General features: G+C 37.9%; 1 protein-coding gene across 1 annotated transcript in view; it reads right to left on the minus strand.

The window, feature by feature from the left end:
• Positions 1 to 21,373, minus strand: part of KCNH5 (potassium voltage-gated channel subfamily H member 5) — a 305,522-nt gene that overhangs the window by 54,647 nt on the left and 229,502 nt on the right. Inside the window, exon 10 of the mRNA XM_008522406.2 lies at positions 16,518 to 16,714. Within this exon, the coding sequence (XP_008520628.1) occupies positions 16,518 to 16,714 (197 nt within the window). The remainder of the gene's footprint in view (positions 1 to 16,517; positions 16,715 to 21,373) is intronic.

Here is a 21,373-nt window from a genome sequence, read left to right on the forward strand (position 1 = left end):
ACCTCCCAAGAGAAAATAGAGAATCTGAATAGACTAGTCACAAGTAAAGAGATTGAAAGTAATAAAAAAATCTCCCAAAAAATAAAAGTCCAGGACCAGATATTATCTCTGGAGAATTCTACCAAACATTCAAAGAAGATTTAATACCTATCCTTCTCAAACTATTCCAGAAAATTGAGGAAAATGGGACACTTCCTAACACATTCTATGAGGTCAACATCACCCTGATATCAAAGCCAGACAAGGACAACAAAAAGAAGGAAAATTACAGGCTAATATCACTGATGAACATAGATGCAAAAATCCTCAACAAAATATTGGCAAACTGAATACAGCAATACACAAAAGGATCATACGCCATGATCAAGTGGGATTTATACCAGGTTTGCAGGGATGGTTTCAACATTCACAAATTAATTAATGTGATACACCACATTAACAAAATGAGGGATAAAAACCACAAGATCATCTCAATAGTTGCAGACAAAGCATTTGACAAGCTCCAACAACCATTTATGATAAAAACTGTCAGTAAACTGGGTATAGAAGGAAAGTACGTCAACATAATAGAGGCCATATATGACTAACCTACAGCCAACATCATACCCAACAGGGAAAAACTGCTAGCCATCCCTCTGTGAACAAGAACAAAACAAGGGTGCCCACTCTCACCACTCCTTGTCAATATAGTACTGGAGGTTTTGGGCAGAGCAATCAGGCAAGAAAAAGAAACAAAAAGAATCCAAATTGGAAAGAAAGAAATGAAAGTCTCGCTGTCTGCAGATGACATGATTCTATATATAGAACACCCTAAAGAATCCATCAGAAAACTATTAGAAATAATCAACAACTGCAGCAAAGTGGCAGGGTACAAAATCAACTTAGAAAACTCAGTTGCATTTCTATACACTAATAACGAACTAGCAAAAAGAGAAGTCAAGAACACAGTACCATTTACAGTCATAACAAAAAGAATAAGATATCTAGGAATAAATTTAACCAAAGAGGTGAAAGACCTATACACTGAAAACTATAAGACATTATTGAAAGAAATTGAAGATATAAGGAAATGGAAAGATATTCCATTTTCATGGATTGGAAAAATATACATAGTTAAAAGGTACACAGTATCTAAAGCAATCTACAGAGTCAATGAGATCCCAATCAGAATCCAAATGATATTCTTCATGGAAATAGAACATAGAATCCTAAAATCTATAGGGAACAACAAAAGACTCCAAATAGACAAAGCAATCTTGAGAAAAAAGAACAAAGCTGGAGACATCACAGTCCCTGGCTTCAAAATATGCTATAAACCTGTGGTAATCAAAACAGAATGGCACTGGCACAAAAAGAAACACATAGATAAATGGAACAGAAGTGAAAGTCCAGGAATAAAACCACACTTCTATGGTCAGTTAATCTCCGACTAAGGAGCCAAGAACATACAATGGAGAAAGGAGTCTCTTCAATAATTGGTGCTGGGAAAACTGGACAGCCACATGAAAAAGAATGAAAGAGGACCACTATCTTACACCATACACAAAAATTAACTCAAAATGGATTAAAGACTTGAATGTAAGACCTGAAACCATAAAACTCCTAGAAGAAAATATAGGCAGTACACTCTTTGACATCGGTCTTAGCAGCATCTTTTCAAATACCATGCCTACTCTGGCAAGGGAAACAAAAGAAAAAATAAACAAATGGGACTACATCAGACTAAAAAGCTTCTGAAAGGCAAAGGAAACAAAAAGACAACCCACCAACTGGGAGAAAATATTTGCAAATCATATATCCAATAAGGGGTTAATTTCTAAAATATATAAAGAACACATACAACTCAACAACAAAAAACCCAACAACCCAATCAAGAAATGGGAAGAAGATAAGAACAGACATTTCCCCAAAGAAGATAGCCAGATGGCCAACAGGCACATGAAAAGATGTTCAACATCACTAATTATTAGGGAAATGCAAATCAAAACTACAATGAGATATCACTTTACACCTGTCAGAATGGCTATAATTGCCAAGACAAAAAATAACAAATGTTGGAAAGGATATGGAGAATAGAGAACCTTCATATTCTGCTGTTGGGAATGCAAAGTGGTGAAACCACTATGGAAAACAGTATGGAGATTTCTCAAACAATTAAAAATAGAAGCGTCATACAATCCAGTTATCCTACTACTGGGTATTTATCCAAATAACATGAAATCAACAATCCAAAGAGACTTGTGCACCTCCATGTTCATTGCAGCATAACTCACAATAACCAAGACATGGCAGCAACACAAGTGCCCATCGACTGATGAACAGATAAAGAAGATGTGGTATATATATATATATATATATATATATATATATATATATACAATGGAATACTACTCAGCCATAAAAAAGATAAAATTGTTCCATTTGCAACAACATGGATGGACCTTGAGGGTATTATGTTAAGAAAAATGAGCCAGACAGAGAAAGACAAATACTGCACTGTTTCACTCATATGTGGAAGATAAACACATGGATAAAGAGAAGAGATTAGTGGTTACTGTTATAGGCTCTTAACATCAGCCCTGATATGAGTTCCCCCACATTGAACCCAGCGTTTATGGGGTTAAAGCTAAAACCTACCACCCCCTTTCCTGCTTCTCTAGCTCCACTCATAGGTAAATACCTGTTTCTTTAAACTTTGACTCCTTGAGCTTTACAACTAGATGGGAATTACAAATTGTTAACAGCCCAGGTGGCCTGGAGTTGGAGGCACAGGAAAGTTTAGCTAATCATGTGTCCTTGAAGTTTGCCAGGAAAGCCACTGTCTCAAGAATATCAAGGAGAGGAGGCTTCCCAGACCTCAACTCCTTGACTCCCGGCGCTTGAACCCACCTCAAACAGGAAGATGAGACAACGGCAAAGGACGCCCACCTGCCATCCTCCTATCTCACTATCCCCCGCCCTCGCTGCAAGCAGCCTCTCAAGGCCAAATGCAGGCTGGTGGAAAAGCAGCGAGCTGCACAAGCTACATGTGCCCCCTCCCCTACCCAAAACCCCAAATAAAAATCCCTACCCATTCCTCACCAGGTAGCTAGCAATTTTTGAGGCATGAGCCCTTGCTTTGCTCCCCGTGCCTGGCATAGTAAAAAACTTTCCTCTTCCACTCAAGACTCTGTTCTCGTTATTTGGATTGGCATCGGGTTCAGAGACCGAACTTTCGGTTACATTACCAGAAGAGAAGGGGGCGGGGAGGTGGGCGAAAGAGGTAAAGGGGCACATACACATGGTGACGGATAAAAATTAGACCATTGGTGGTGGGCACGATGCAGTCTACACAGAAACTGATAAATAATAGTGCAAACTCCAAATTATACAATGTTATAGACCTTTACAATTTCAATAAAATCATAGGGAAAAAAGTCTTTTTATAACTCAATAAATACCTTTGCCCTGTTCTCCATTTAAAATAACAGTTTTTGCTGCTGAATAAATGGCTATACTTTGTCTTTATTCTAGCCCTGGTCATTCATATTAGTTTGACCTTATTTTGGTGAGATATTAACTGCATCTCTGATATTCTTTAGTCCGAGTTAATCTGCTGCATCTTTGACAAACTGGAACACACCCAAGTATTGAATACTTCCACTGTCGGCAATCTAGACTAGAGCAGCAGTTTTCTAAACTGGGCATACTTTGCTCTAGAGGATTTGGACAAAATGAGAAAATGCATGCATAATTTGAAATTCTATGGCGTCAATTATGAATTTATTTCTGGGATATGAATATTTGACCATGGAAAATACAGAGGTGCCTGTGCTTCCAGAAAGAGATTGAAATGTTTATTTCATAAAGTTTGTTCAAAAGCTGGAAATTCAAATCTCTTATATTCTGCCTGGTATAGTAAAGCCAGCCTACCCTCTGAGTATCAGGTACATTTTCATACAATTACATTCGTTGCAAGTCTTTTCTATTGACAGACTTGCTCTGATTGATTTTTTTGAATTTTTAAGTTCTCTCTCTTTCTCTCAGCATTGTTTGAGCTTCATTAACATTTGCCAACCTTCATAGAATTGCTAGTTCACAAAAACACCCCTCTAAAAGAATATGCCAAGTAGAATGGCCTAGGAACACAACAACAGAGATTTTTCATTTTGGTAAAACCACCAAATCGAAATCTACACTGATAGTTTTCTCACCAGAGCAAATGTCCATGTAAGACCTTCTTCACAAAGACTTTGGAGAAGTCTGTGCATTAGAATCAAGGGGATGGGGCCCCCGAAAGGCACTTTTCTTTGCTGCCCACCCTCATCCCCACTCCCAACAGCCCACAGAGAAAGTTTTCCTGGTGTGTGATTTCAGTAACAAGCCACTTTGTGACCATCAGGTGTGGACATGCTGCTATTAACAAGCCAGCAGTCAGCTTGGTTTAATGGAGTCATAAATCCAGCAGGCTGGATCTGATCTCTCATGCTTGCTCTTTGCTGGCACAACAGACTTTTCCCTGTGCAATAGCACACTCTACAATGGCTAAGTGGGTCATCCTGGTTTCTGAATTTCCGAGCATTAGGAAACACTATTATCTCACTCAAGAGGGGGCATGTATCTTCCCATTACGGGAAACTAACTTTCAAAGGACCTCTGTCACATAGTACCCATTTAACGTACTAGAATCGTGCTATGCTCCACGACCATTTCTAAAGCTGTTGCCAAGGCACCTGTTAAAAGAGGGAAGCAAATTCCTGGACAGGGTCCAACGCCCCACATTACCTCTGTGTGCTGCCTTTAAAGAAACTGGCTGCCTTGTACATGCAAAATTAGCAGCCACAATTTTTACTTTTCAGTTTCCATTCCAGATTGTGAGTTTCTTAAGGGACAGTGCCTCTGCTGAACTTCTACAGATGACATCACTCTCTAGAGGATAAAACGGTAGACATAGAACAAACCTCAGTGAAATCAAATGCCAACTTCTAGAAGTGTTGGGTGAATTGAGTATAACCTGATTCAGAAAAAAGGGGCAGAAAACGAATTACTTTCTCTGCGAGAAATTACTGTAGCCTAGCTGGGTCACCTGAGTATCTCTGGCTGTTTAGTAGAATGACTTGATTTGATTCTTTTGGGAAAAGATCACTTGATTGGAATGTCAAAATCTATGAAATGCACCTCCCAGCTGGGAAAAAAGTGGGCATTTCAGGATTCTATTTTGGTCATAATAGTCAACTATAAAGAATTCAATCTAACCACAGAGTGAGTTTCTAGTTTCTCATTTGCAAAATGTATACAATGCTTCAAAATGCTTTCTATTCTATATAAATTGATATGTTTTATTACAATATCTATTTTCCTTTTTTGGCAATAGTCTGAATTCACTGAATTCACAATAATGCTGAATTCACTGTATGCATCTTGAAACCCCTCCTCTGAATAACCAAATGCTTCTCAAAATACGTCCCATTGTAAAGTATTACAAAGCTACTGCTCAGAATCCGTGTGGAAGCCTTTGGAATATATGTCTGTGAAGCTCTCTATTTTCTCAGGTACCTCAGAGGACAGAAAAAGTTGAGTCAGTGGATTCGGCTCAAAAAGCGAAGAGAAAAAATTCCTATAATGACAAACCATATGATCAAATTTAGATGTTGTCTTGGAGTTTGAGGAGGGAGGAACCCCCCAGAAAAGTACACTGCCTAAAAATATATTCAAATACAGGTAGCTAAACAGATCCAAATTTAATATTTTATATTGAACCACAGAGAACATCCATTAACTTCTTTTTCTAAGACAGAGAAGGAAAAAGAGACATAAGAAGATAAGAAGTTAGGATAGGAAAAACGGCATGTATTCCAAATTCAAATCAACACCAAAAGGCATTAGGGAAGAAAATAATATAGACATGTCAGTCTTATTATTAACAGAAATCCTTGCTTTCTAATTCGAAAGGAGTATTTTCTTTCAATGAAGACGGTATGATATAGCACTTTGCTTCCAGTGGCCACTCATCAAAGATTAATTGTTGAGAATTAAGAAGTGGTAGATACATTGGAAATGAGAAGTCTGGCATCCTTACAAAGGCACTACTGTAAGGCAGGATTCAGCCCTAAAATCAAAACGAATGTTTCAAGTGATTGTTGGCCACTTTGAGGATTCCCAAGAAAAATAATGTATAAAATATCTACCTCCTTATATTATATTAGTTAAATACTCTTCTGTCTGCTAAAGGTTTATTCATTTCTTTCTTGTTTCCTACTAAAATACGTATTTTCTTGCAATCAGAATAAACTCTAGTTTTGAAAACGGGAGCTGTCCAACCATAGACAGTGTAATCTACTGTCCAGTAAGTTGGTAAGTTATTGAAGTCAGTCCCCACTCTGAAATTTGGGAGACTCTGTCCTTAAATAACTGCTTTGGAGGCATTATTGAAGAGTGAGGGATCTGTGAACCTCTGTCCTGAAACTAAATGTGAAAAAGTTTCTATTATGTCTGGAAGAAGACCAACAGAGAGCCCTAAATAGAAGCAGCGTAAGGGCTCAAAAGACTGCATAATTAGGTCTCTGCTTCAACTAAATGCATGTGACAAACTTCTGGAATCGCTGAAACCTGTCTCTTTCTACTACCACCAAAGGAATGAGAGCCGCTCAGAGTTGGGAAACTGAGGTTAGAGCCTCAGAGCAGCTATCAGCTCTGAGGCCACAAACAAGTCACCTCATCTCTCTTAGCTTACTTCCCTCAGTGCTGATTTTATCTAAAACGAAATAACTCCTGTGGCATGTAAACTGCAAGGCAGTGAGCTACATCAGTTTGGAAGAAAAATTCTACAAACCATAACGTGTAAGCAGAGCTATTGCCAGCGGGGCCTGTGCTTCACAGTGACTTGGCAATCCTGATGATCAATGGAGGTAACAGGGTTATAACCACACTCCGCTCAGGTTAAAGTGTGGTATGCAGATTCTTCTAAGGAAACTGCAACAAAAAAGTTAGCTCTTCGAAGTCCTTTAGAATGAAATTAAGCTTCTATTCTGGTACGCACAGCCCCCGGCATCAGGTGATCCTAATTCACTCAACAGTGAGGTCAAAATTGCTGTACTATTCTGCAACCACTGACAACTACTGCACTGGACAGAAACTGCGGGCACAAATGGTTAGACACTGCAACTCAAAGTTAACTCTGATTGTGATTTAACACTAATTAGTAATGGTCATTTTCATAAGCCTATTTCATACGGCTCTTTGCCAAAGTTAAAGTTGTCAAGGGTATCATTTGTTTTTCTAGATGACAGTGATTATTCTAGTCAGTGATGATAAAAACTGTGCTGGATAGCATGCCTGATTCATGTTTCATTCATTCAGTTATATAGCAGGCACTCTTTTGGCCATTACAGAGATTACTTTACAGAGCTCACTGTTCAGTTAAAATAAACAAAAATGTAAATAGAAAACCAAAGTACCACAATCAATGCCATGAGAAGTAAGCATAGATATTATGGAATACTCCAGAGTTTTATGGAGACCAAGTTGTCTTTTGTTTCAATTGTGGACAATGTTTTAGTAATATCCTCTTCATGGGATTTAAAAAAAAGTATGAATTTGTGAAATGAATACGCTCCCATATTTTGTTTAGCTGATATCCCAGTGTAGGGGGAGGGGAGAAAAGAAAGTAGTGAAGTTGGAACTCCCATGATCACATTCCTAGATCGTTTCCTCAAAGATGCCCGTATTAACTACTGAAATGCATGTAGTTGGCAACACATGTACAGCAAAGAAGTATTCTAGATCTATTTCATTTCCAATTCCAGTATGTTTGCCATCCGCAAAAGGTCATCTTTGTAGAGATGCTTCATTGCTCACAGGAAAAAAAGGCATTTTAGGCCACTGGATTCACCATGAAAAGAAGGCTTTCTGGAAAGAAAAACAGTTACTGAGTTCTGAGCCTGAGCTAGTGCAACAGTGAGCCTAAACCACTATTTCTTATTACTGGAACATTAAAATACAGATTGGTGCTATGTTTACCCATAAAATTGCCAGCTAGCTTTAATGACTCTCTAATTAAAAACAGCGCCATCTCTGGAAAAGGACTCTGGCTTTATGGGGTGAAAGGGATGCTACAGATGCCTCTATGTTCCGCTTTTCCATTTTAGGATTTGTATTGATCATTCTTGGGGGCAATTTTTCCACGTTTAAATGGGAACCCTTTTTAAAATCACTCTAGGAGTGCCAGAACATTTTGCGAGTATTGATAATTATGCATTACCCAGAAGTTACAAAAAGCAATACTGCCTGCTGACGCTGCAGTACATCTCCAGTAAGGAAGACCTATTTCAGCTGTAAGTTTCGATTTTAGAATGTTTCTCAAAGTTACTCTTTCACATTTAGTTTAAAAAAAAAAAAAGGTTGTTAAGGACTGAATGTTTGTGTTGTGTTGTCTCCACCGAATTTGTATGTTGAAGTTCTAACCCCCCAGTGTGACTATATTTGGAGATTTGGGCCCTAAGGAAGCAATTAAGGTTAAACGAAGTTATAAGGATGGAGTCTTGATCCAATAGGATTAGTGTCCTTAAAAGAAGAGACAAGAGAAAGCTCATTCTCTCACCAGAGAGCTCATTCTTTTTCCCCGCAGGCACTCAGCGAAGAAAGGCCGAGTGAGCACACAGGAAGAAGGCCGCCATCTGTAACCCAAGGAGAGTGCTCTCACCAGACACCAACCCTGCTGACACCCTGATCTTGGACTTCTAGCCACCAGATTGTGAGAAAAGAAATTTCTGTTTAGACACCCAGTGTGTATTATTTTCTTATGGCAGTCGGAGCAGACTAATACAAGGGTTAAATGAATGTTATTAAGGGGGCCCAGATTAGCCTGCATCTTGAACTAAGGGATACAGAGATGTTCGGTAAAAAGGAGTAGAAACTGGGAGCAAGATAAGTCTCTGAGGAAGCAGTGGAGGCATTTCTTTGGGGCCACAACTAAAGGGCAAGTGTCAGTTTTGTATCACTTTTGATCAGTGTCCAATGGACTCCACCCCATGACAGTAGTAGATGTACCAGAAACATCTTCTCTGAAGCCATTTGGCTTAGAAATTTTACTTAACACCAGCAACAAATTCAGCAGAGCCACAGAGTGAAAAGATGCAACAGTTCTCTGACCATGACAACTCTATGTAACAGACGTGGCCTTTAAAAGGGGAGCCCACTTTATTATACAATTTTAGCCTGTATTGACATTGTTCAACCTTAGTTATTTTTTTCTTTTCAAATTCCAGTTAGCAGTCTTTTTATTAGTTTTTAGAATTGGCCACATCGTAATTTAACTCTCATTCCTAACAAAGAATTGTTCTCAACATTGGCTTGTTCCATGCCTGTTTCCTGCTCTCAACCTGGTCTCAGATTTTCCCAATTCTATATGGAAACACTTATTTTTGTTTTCTTTCTTCCTTTCTTTTGTTTGATCAACTAACATTTTTAGCACTCATAATTGTCACATTTGGCAGTAAACAATATTTTTTTCACAACTTCTAATGTGAAAGTGCTAACCTCAAAAAAAAACCTTAAAATACAAAGATGAAAGAAAAGGGGTTTTGTTTAATGTGAGAAATTTTATTTTTACATGTGTTTATACCAAATGGTGCAGCAGCCAGTATAGTTCTTAAAAGTACTGACAAGATAGCAAAGAGTACTATATCAGAATGCGGTATTATCGGCACGGCAACATTTTACCATATTTAGTAACACTTCTTGAACAATACTGACATGTAAGTTACATGCTTTTACTAAAATGAGACCCTTCACAATACAGGTGATACACCTGCTGGAGCCGCACGATACACACTGGCTCATGCAGAGATTGGGAGTCCTGCTCATGACTCTGAACACTGCCTATAACTCGGTTTTTTGGCTCCACTGTTAGTTTTATCCTGAACATGGCATGAAAAACACTAAAATCAATCTAAGAATCACATGCAAACTCATACCAAATACCTTCCTTCTTCCCTATTAAAATTGAACACAATCAAGTATTGCATTTTACTCACAATCTTCTACACAAGGCTGTTAATCTAGGCTAAACAGTAGAAATACAGCCAGCATGGGATTCACAGGACTTGGATTCCAGTCCAAGCTCTGCTAAGTGAACTTGAGCAAGTCATTTAATTCTCTGGGTCTCAGTTTTCTTATCTTTAAAGAAAATAAGTTGGACTAGGCAATCTGCAAGATCCTTCTTTGCTCTGGAATATTTCTCTGTTTGAACTGAAATCCTAACTCCAGTGTCATCACCACCTCCTGGAATCCTTCCTCATCTCCTCCTCTGGGATGAAGTGGATTCAACTCCCCGGTGCCCCCTTTGCACCCTGAGTGAAGCCCTCTCGTAGCACTTCTCTGATTCTATACGATTTATTCATTGGACTCTCTCACTAGACTGCAGGCTCCTGCAGAGAATGCACTTGGCCTTTTATCTCCATAACCCCACAGTTACGTAGAAGAGGCATGACAGGCATATACTGACTATATACTGAGCCAGCCAATACTTTCTGTGCCACACTTCGTCAAACTGTCTCATCAGAAGAGGGACAGAAAATAGCAAATATAACTCCTCCCTCATCCTATTTAAATAGTCCATCTGGAGGAAACTATATTCTTGCTATCTTGAAACTAAAGGAAATATTTAGAAAAAATTCAAAATCCCAGCCATAGTTAATGAATCTGCTAGTGCTAATGTAGGATTTATTTCAGGTTTCAAGGAAATAGAATTCTCCTGACAGTCTCATGGACAAATATACCCACCAATTTTAAAATATTTCTGGGGCCAGCCCAGGGGCATAGTGGTTAGGTTCGCACATTACGCTTCCGTGACCCAGGGTTCACAGGTTCAGATCCTAGGCACGGACCTGCACACTGCTCAGCAAGCCATGCTTTAGAGACGTCCCACATACAAAATAGAGGAAGATTGGCACAGACGTTAGTTCAGCGACAATTTTCCTCACCAAAAAAAAAAAAAAAGTCTAATTGTTTTATATTCGTAAAATATAATGTCTGTAGGTTTCAGCATCTCTTATGGAAAAAGGTTACAGTGAAATTACCAAGATATCTGCAGATCTGAGGACCTCTGAGAACATAGATTTCTTATCAATCTTTATAAGTGGTACATCGGTGGTCACCAGGCCCACTCCTAGGTTGGATGATTGGCTAGAAGGACTCACAGGATTTGGCATATAATCATCCTCATGGCTTTGACTTACTACAGCGTAAAGATACAAAGCAAATTAGCACAGGGAAAAGGTGCATGCGCGAAGCCTCCGAAGGCCCCCTTCCTAATTCCTCCAGCAACATGTTGTGACAACACTTGTGAAGTGTTGCCACCAGGGATGCTCATTAGGGACTCAGTGCCCAGGGTTTTCATTGGAGGTTGGTCACATAGGTATCCTCTGCCTGGCACCTACAAAATTTCAGACTCCTGGAAAGACAGTAAATGTTTAGCATAAACCACACTCTTTGAATAAATAGTAGAGGCACAATGAGCCACTCTTATCAGTTGAGTGGTGGGAACCCTCTTGAAATCCACATTCCCAGATGCCAGCCAAAGGCACATTTCATAAGCAGGTCTTTCAAAGCACAGCGGTTATGCTTGCTATGTTAACTCTTTTTACACAAATGATAAACGCCAGGTATCACAACTAGGCAGAATGAGCAGAGGTACAACAATTACTTTAAAAGTCTGATTAGAATCCTTTAAAATATAGATGTCACCTGTGCTGGCTGTGCTGCTTGCCTTCCCAGACCCGTACCTGAGGGCAGTCCTCAAGTTAATACACACCATACTGTCATTCCAGGAAATGGTATCTTAAATTGGCTAAGCAAATAAACACGTAAATAAAGTCAGCAAGCGAGTCAACCTTCTTCTGTTGATTTCTGATGACTTTTCTGAATATGTTTACACTTATTGGAAACTATGGAATTGTGTTCATGTTATTGAAAAGAAAATGCACCAATCAGTGCTTTTGCTCAACTCAGTTCAGACTCTGACTCTCGCACAGGAGGTCTTAATCTGCAGCAGTTTGGTAAAACCCGTAGAACAGGCCTCATTTCAGAAGGGCTGCTTTAAATGCACAAAATAAAATACATAGTATTGCAAAGGAAACACATTATACTGAAATCCAGTTATCAAAATATTAAAAAGTAATTCACAAGATAGTAATCTGCCTGCTTTTTTATTAACACAATAACATCACCTAGCAGCAGGTCTAATAACTACCATGATTATTAAGCAGTGATGAGTGTAAACAACATTTCAGGATATCTTCAACAAATACAGTATGATACGAAAATATCTATGATTTATTTTGGTACTTCTAATAATACTGTAGTTTGTTACCAGCCTTTATAATTATAAAGGAAAAACTAAATTTCACTTAGAAGTTAAAGAAACTAAAGATGTAATAATTTTTCTCAGCCAAATTTACAGGCCCCAGGTAAAATTTTCAGGCTTCTAGTATCACAAGATCAAAGGTTCATTAAATCATCGCATTCAGTTCACCAACTGTTGGACCAAGAGCGAGCAGACTTGTTTCATTTGACCATAGTATTTAAAAAACAAAGCAAATTAGTTACCAAACTAATGTGATTTCAACATAAAAAATCATACTGTTGGCTTCTCAAAGAAAAAAAAAATATGCAAACCACGCAACACTGGGCTGCATTCCAGCAAGGCAATGTGCAACCAGACTGAGCAGCAGCTACCCGTTTCACATATGGTGCGAACTCTCCAGCCTTCACAGCCACATTAACCTTGCCCCACTCACGTGTGTTAGCTACCTGGCTCCTGTAGCCACATTGTTTTGTTTGATTTTTGTTTGTGTGTGTGTGTGTGTGGCCACCTCTTGTATATGGTATTTTCCATTTCATGGTAACCCTCTGGCTAGGTGGCAAGTAGTAGAGATTTGCTTTCTAATAAAGAGGGAGAGAATTCTGTTTGCATACCCACTGTTATCCCCATCTACCTTCCAGTCCCCTACTTTCAGCAACTGACACACAAAGCCAAAGGGAAGCTAAGTGTTTTGGTAAATAAAGTTTTACTGAAGGACAACTACACTCATTTATTTATATACTATCTTTGGCTGCCGCTAGGGACTGAATTGTGTCCCCCCAAAACTCATAGATGGAAGCCCTAATCCCCCAATGTGATGATATTGACGAGAGGGTTTGGGGGAGATTATTAGGTTTACGTAAGGTCATGAGGGTGGGGTCCTCAGGAAGAGATTAGTGCCCTTATAAGAAGAGACACCAGAGAGATCGCTTCCTCTCTCTCTCTCCCCACCATGTGAGGACATAGCAAGACATCTGCGAACTAGGAAGAGAAGAGCCCCTACTGGGGAACCAAATCAGCCAGCACCTTGATCTTGGACTTCTCAGCCTCCAGGACTGTGAGAAATAAATTTCTGTTGTTTAAGCCAGCCAGTCCACACTGTTTTGTTGTGGAACCCTGAGCTAAGACAGCTGCTTTCATGCTACAACGGTGAAGTCGAGAAGATGAGACAGAGACTGTATGGCCCTCAAATCCTAAAATATCTACCACCTGGCCCTTGACAGAAAAAGTTTGCCAAAACCTGCTCTAGTTGTTGGATGAAATTACCAGTTATAGTTCTAAACTTTTTATATAGAAGGGCTTAAGGATGGTTAGTGAGAGTTATATTTACATAACGAGTATCTTATTTTTCCTTAATGGAGATGGAGGCAAGCAGCGAAGGCACAATCACATTCCTCCCTTTTGCGGCCACCGAGAACTGAACACTACAAAAACCTCTCCACTGAGCCACCCTATGTGTCCTGGGGCCAGAGCCGGAATCTATGATGGCTGAAAATTTGGGTCCAAGACTGTTCCCCTGACTTACCAGGAGTGTGCCCTTAATTAATGGTTATACAGCTATGAGATATCAATATGTACTAAGGACATAGGTTTGATTATACTATTCCCAACAAATGTTCACTGCAAGAATGCTCACAATGATAGCAATATGAACAAAATTTTTTTATTAATAATAGCTCAATGGGGAACAAAGTTAAAGTGACTAAGTGAATGAGAAGCTCCATAAACTGTTGACAGTGTGTCTGTGGAATATTGCCGTAGAAAAAAAATGTCAGCTACTTTGACAACTCAAAGCAACATGGCATAGTCTAAAGAATATGGCTTTAAGAACCAGACAGAGATTGATTCAAATCCTGGCCCTGACCCATAATTTATTTGGCAACTAGCTGTCCCACCCTCAGAACCCCAACCTCATCATCAATGAGATGGAGATTATACCGCCTCATCTGTGGGTTATTGACAATTAATAAGATTAATTATTAGAAGTAAAATATGTTGAAGTTCATGGGTAATAAAATAGGCTTTCAAAACAGTAGTTATGCTCATGGATCATTGGAGGATATTTTCTCACAGTTTCTCTCTTTTATGAGAATACTTTTTTGTGACAATAAACACACTGATTGACAATACACCTGTCCCCACATTTTGCCAAGTTATTGAAACTGTCCATCAGTTTCAGAAGGGTGGAATTATTTTTTTAAAAAAAACAGATACAGGTTGTAACAGGGCACGGGTTAGAAAGAGAAGAAGCCATTCACTGTAACTCGCGCACCGGCATCTGCAGAGGTAAGGGCACCACTCCTGGGGCCCACGAAACAACACGGGCTTTCTGTCTCCAGCTTCTCTTCCTACCAGAGGTAGCCACGCTGGCATGTGCACTCAGCTTGCAGAACCTGCGTGTGTGTGTGTCTGAGACAGAGAGATGCGCACATGCTCAGATGTGTGAAAGAGAAAGAGAGGTAACAGAGCTTTGTGATGGATTCATTCTGAAGAACCAGAATTTATTTTCTACTAGTGAGTTGTCTTAATTATCCCTCTTTGACACTTTGCCTTGCAAACAAATCAATTGGTTATTTGATAGTAATCCCTCTGGCCCGAGTTTCCTCGCGTGTTTTAAGAGAAAGTAGCTGCCTTTTTTTCACAGGAATATTACAAACATCAGATGAGATACTGTGTAAACAACATGCTTTGAGGGGGACAGTGACAAATGTCTGTTCTGAGGACTGTAACGACGATGGATAGCAGTTTCAGTAATCTCATAGTATGTGGGAAGATTTCAAAACTGGCAAAATTTATATTGGAGAAGACCTAATAGGATATAAGAATTTCAAATATCTAACAGGCTGCCTTGTAGAGGAGGAGTTTGTCATTGGAGAAGCTAGAGCAGAGACCAAAGCAGACATATTTATGGTTAATACTAAAAGGGACTCGGGCTCCCTAACAAATAAGCAAGGAACTTCCATTTTTAGTTCCTATTTGGCACCCCTCTTCCCCATTCATCACTGCCTTAACTTTCACCTACTTGTACAAACATACGTTTCACAGATTTGTGTTTCACATAATAGTTACACTTAGCTGTAAGTTCCTCGAGCACAGGGACTCCGTATTTAGTCTCTGTGATCTTGAGAGCTCTTTACATTTTGTCTTGCAGGTTGGATGCTCAATAACCATTTATTAACAAAAACATAAACTGAAAATGCTATTCAAAGACAGATCAAATATTGCGACACAGCTAGTACAAATATGAATCCTGCGGTCTTATCCTCTCTTAGAACCTGGGGTAAAGAATTACATTGATTTGCTTATGCTCATTTCGATGTTGCTACAGTAGAGATGTTAATTTGTCTCTTGGCTTGATTTTGTTTCCTCTGTGTTAACTTCAGTGAAGCTTCTGTTTAAGAGGGTAGTGGAAGGGAAGACTTGTTATTTCAAAATACTTCACCATAGACAGGCAATCATTTTAGATGAAATGCCTTAAGTGCAGTTATCCAAACATCTATTTCATTCTTGGCAATAAAAGAACCCTAAGCAATGTCCAATGACCTATAAATCAGAGCTAGGAGATTTCTTTATGCAAATTAAATTTGTGTCACATTCATCAATAAAGAAGAAAACGGCAATGAAGATTAAATTTTCAACAGCGTGCAAAGTAAAGGATTCCTATATCTATTTGTAGGATATGTCAGTGTGGCTAATTATTTTTTGAGATAGTGTGCTTTGAAAAAATTAATGAGCTTTAGGAATTGATTATTAAATGAGAAGGAGGGTTTAAAGGGAGTCAGGAATACAAAATAGGCAACCAGTTTGATTAACCCTACCAGCTTTAAAAAATTCCACACAATAAACTAAGAGATACTAATATTAATTTTATGGCAGTATTATAAACCCCAAGAGCTAACTAATTATATTATAGTACAGTTTGCTTGCTTCTCCTCAAGTCTGTTTTTAATTTTGCATTTAAATGATAAAGATTCAGATCTTTACCCACGTACTCAAGGGTATTTCCCCCCTTAAAAAGTAAACAAAATATAAAGAAAGGGAAAGAAAGTTGTGTCGCTTTACATTGATGAGAATGGACTGCTGCAAAATGAAATAACTTTTGCACTCCTCAGCTAATAGAGTACAACATAGTCACCCTCTAGATACTAACAAGGGGATGTGCATCCAAACAACATACCCGTTTCCTTAGATTGCAGGTAAGAGTGAGATTCCTTGAGAAAGAGTTTGCGAAAGCCGTGTAAAAGTCCAGGACTTTGAGCAAGGCTTCTCGCTTGATGATGTGGAGGTCACAGTATGTCAGGGCTCGGACGTTGGCACACGCGTGAGCAAGGGTGGTTTCCTTCCAGAAGATATCTCCAAATACATCACCTTTCCCTGGAAAAGACAACAGGATATGTGTTTAAGTATCTGTACTAGTTCTTATCTTAATCACTATTTTTATTCATTGTCATATATGGTATTGATCTTCTGGTATAATTTAGGGCCTTCAGTGTATAACCCCATCTATATACATATTACAATGGACAACACTTTCCTATAATATGTAAAGTAACATCACCTTGAATTCAGTTCTTGTTGGAAATCTGGAGTGGTATGAGTAAGCGTAGTCCAACAGAAAAGCCAAAAACCTCCTATTAACAAATAGTTTCATTAGCCTCTGTCACCTTAAGTTTTCCCATTCTGATTAGAAGGAACAAAGGTGACATCTTAGTTTCATCCTTTCTTCTGCTCCTTCTGGTAGAGATGACAGTAAAATGCAATAAATAAGGATCTACTGTTAGAGCCTTTATAAACCTGCAACTGACTTGACACGTATTAAACATGCATTATTCAGCAACTAAGTCTGGCACTCCAGGCAGGCTAAATATCACCACAACTTATTCCCCCAGGATGCCCTTCCCTCTCCAGCGAGTCAAACCATATGCAAAGCCTCAGGGCCCAGCATGAGAGCTCCTACAATTACAGAGCCTAAGGAGTTGAGTTGGGTAAAACATGGAGACCCAGATTTGTTACGCCAAAAACAGTTCCATAAAGAGTGCTATACTGTAGTCAAATGTGGATGTCTTTTTAAAATTCTAGAAATCGCAGAGAACTCAACCACGCACTTCAGAGCACCATCCACTGGTAACCTGAACTCAGTAGTTCAGCATCCCAAATCCAGAGTACTTAGTTGGCCAAATAAGTGGGGCGGAGAATGAGGAAGAGTCAGAGATTAAGTCCCAAAAGGGCTTTCTGCCTTTGACAGTTCCATAAGAGCCCTCCACTTCTGAAATGTCTTCAACTGTCTTCTTTGTTTTTCTGTGGGAAAGCAAAAGTTTTAAAGTGGAAAAGATGGGAATATATTCAGGTGGGAAAAATCTTCCTCTAAGAAGACTTATTCTTTCCACACTCTAACCACAGAAATGGGCAAATATCTGCTCTCAACATGAAGATTAAAGTCAGAACTGACAGGAAAGGAGGAAGAAGAAAGACATCTTACAACACTTCAGGCCAGCTAGGCCCAGAGAGAAAAGACAATGTGTAACCAGAGAAATGAAAGAGAAGTTGACTGAGTGAGATTACAGATGGTTTGGAAATCCTTAGAGAACCCAGAGCCACTCTGGGATAGAAAGAAAACATGAATATCATTGGGGGGAGGTGGATAAAACCACCATGCGACCATATGATCAGCATAAAATAACCATATTGAATATTTAATTAATCTTGAACAATCTCATTTGTTTCCAGACCCTCTAAAAATTCTTTTTAGTTAGTGACACTGATGAACAACTCAACTAACTGTCTAATAGCCACATATTTGTCCAAGGAAGGAAAATTAGAGACCTGGGATCCAAATAAGGTGTGTGGGGTTATACAGCATTGTGATAACCTATGGGAGACTTTAGCTACAGAAACTTAAAAGATGAACCCTCCCTCCACTCACACAGATGAATTTCAGAAATATGTAAATGGTATTCTCTTTAAATATATAATTCCAATTATGGGTATTTATGCTAACTGTTTTATCAGAAGTACCAAATTTACTTATAAAAGTGTTCACTGAAGTGACATTTATAATAACCAGAAAAGGTAGACAAGATAAACGTGAATGAATGAATGAATAAATAAATAGTGGAATATTATGCAGCTAAAAAATATCATAAATTGAAGAAAAGTGACAGAGAAAGGTTCACATTATTGAAAATAGTAAAAGTAGAAAGTTAATTCACACATATAGCATCATCTCATTTTATGCACCCTATCCTTCCCAGAAATACTCAAATGTACACACAAAGCGAATACATCAAAATGATAGGTTATCTGTGCATTATGGGATAATGGATGGATTTTATTTTGTCTTATAATTTACATGTATTACTTTTTAAACAGAAGAGATCACCAACTGTTATATTATCATAGTCCCTGGTGCTATGAAAATAACAGGGCTTCTAAAAGGCTGCTTCAATCTACCTCTTGTGTCTTTTCCTCTAACAGCATTGCTACTTTCTATACTGGGGTTTTTCCTTGAAGAGATAGAAAAAGGATTACATTTCTTTCTGATTGATTTCAATTACCCTCTCTCAAATAATCACTGATAAGACAACCTCTAACCCATTTGTAAGTGCTTGTTACTATTCAACTATTTGATTTTCATATATAGTTACTACAACTATAATCAATGCCTTTGACTCAACAATTTCAGTTCTGGGAACTAATGAAAAGATTTAGAACCAACACATGTAATATTCACTGTAGTATTATTAATCACAACCCCAGACTGGCAAAAATAAATAAGTAAATAAAATGTCCAACAACAATGGAATTGATCTATCCATATATCAAGTATTAGTCCATACAGAATTAAAACTAGTTTTTGAAATAACATTCACAAAGTGCTTACCTTATAATGTTAAATGAAGAAATAAAGATACAAAGAATAATTATTATGGTTATAGCTATAGTAAAGTATATAAAAATAAAACTGAAACCCCAAGACTAAAAGAATTGTTAATTAAAAGTGTACTTTTCTTAAAGAAAAATAATCTTGATAGAACCAAAGTATATTGTATTTTATTATTCTATGTTATTCTATATAGCATATGTTATTATCAGTTTGTCAGCTGATAATAAATTTTGTTAAAAACCAAAAGGGATACAAGACTATATGAAAATGCATTTAAATAATTACATCGATTTGCTGAAAGTGATGTGTTTATTGTTTTTCTTCTTTCTACTTTGTGCTTTCCAAAGTTTTCTCTAATGAATCTGACTAACTTTTATTAAAAATAGCAAAAAAAAATTTTCACAGATGTCTTTCCCTATACTTTTTAATAAAACTGAATTGATAAAATACATATATGGATCTACGGAATAGTAAATAAATATTCATTGATTGATAAGTGCATCATCAATAGGTAAAAGATACTCAATACATAAATGAACTCCCCCATATCAATATAGACCATTTTTAATCGTAGAGGCATTCAAATGTCTGTTATATATTTTATTTTACCTAACTGACGAAATTAAAATTCTTACCACATTTCTATCAAAAACTTTAAGTTTAAATTATTTACCATTTTAGTCTCAGGGAAAAATAAAAAGCCTATTATGTGGAAAGAATAGCGTTAAACTCGAATATAAACTCATGAGAGCACAGAATTTTCTCCGTTTTGTCCACTCCCACTAAGCCCAATGTCTAGAACAGTTCGAGAGCTTAATAAATATTTATTGGAAAAAAAATACACGAATGACAAAGGAGAGAAGGAGAGAAAGAAAGAGAAGAACAAATTAGGAAATGTGAGATTAGAGTTAGAATTGAAGCTTTGCCACTGACAGTATGACCTAGGTCAAGTTATCTGAATCATCCTCTGCTCCTTTGACCCTAAAGGAAGCAGGATGAACAAAAACTAATGTTTAAGATTTCTCTACATCTATAATTCCATAGTAAGTCAACTAAAAATCATCAAATTATGTTTTCAAGATAATATCTCTCTGTGTCTCACTGTCAAAAAAAAACCCAAAGAAATTGAAAATCTAGGGTGTCAATTCTAAATCCCATTACAAAGCTGAAAAGTAACAGAAAATTACCTGACTCAACCAAAGTAAAATTTATCCTCTGCTCCTCCCCTTAAAACAGTTTAGAGAAGCATAGAAAAATTAACAAATGTGGATAATTTTGCTCCCATCAGAATTCACATTACGTGACAAGCAATACTAATTGTTTTCTAACATAGAATTTCCATCACGCTACAATTCAATATTAATCTAATCAACCATTTCAAAATGTGCTTCCTTTATCCAGTCTTTCATATCACCTATAGTCACTCAATTCACAACAAACCCTTAGGGCACTTCTGGGAAGATGGCTATCTTGTAAATCAATTAATTAATTTATCAGATACAGTAGCGCTGGCTAATGTCCTTCTTCAAGGAATATTATGCACATTTACCCTGAGTAATCTTCAGAAATCACAGGTTGTGGAGACACAGGATTATGCATGGACTATCCAATAGAGAAATGCCCTTTCTTTCATCACAAAAATTTTGCAAACTTTCAAGGCTGGGAACTCCTGTTTCTCTTCACGACTGTAGAACATTTGATGCTAGTTCTCAGGTCAGCTCACACTGGGTGCAAGCAGTCTAAGCTACACACATTTTAGAGCTTGACAAAACTAACCTTCCCCCAAAGCCCTAAAATTAGGAAAAAAGCTCACACTCAATGTGAAAGTTGTTGTTTGGTCTATTTATATTTTCTCAGATCTCTGCATCAAGTCTTATGAAGTATTTCACTTCTAAACCACATGAAACAGGATTGTAAAATAGAAGTAAATGTTAAAGATTCATGGAGTTGGAAACTGGAAAATTTAAAGACAAAACAGTGACAGAGTTACAACATAACTAAAGGAGTAATCCAGATCATGGTATGCTTGGGGATTATGGTCCCCTGAGGTGCTGGGGTTTTGGAGTGGTTTTTTTTTGGTGGAGATTTCAAATTAAACATTTTATTAACGTGGTAGTTGTATGAGGTACTGGAGTTTTTTTTTTTTTTTT

The sequence above is a fragment of the Equus przewalskii genome, chromosome 25 (genome assembly GCF_037783145.1).
Source record: "Equus przewalskii isolate Varuska chromosome 25, EquPr2, whole genome shotgun sequence".
Lineage (NCBI taxonomy): Eukaryota > Metazoa > Chordata > Mammalia > Perissodactyla > Equidae > Equus > Equus przewalskii.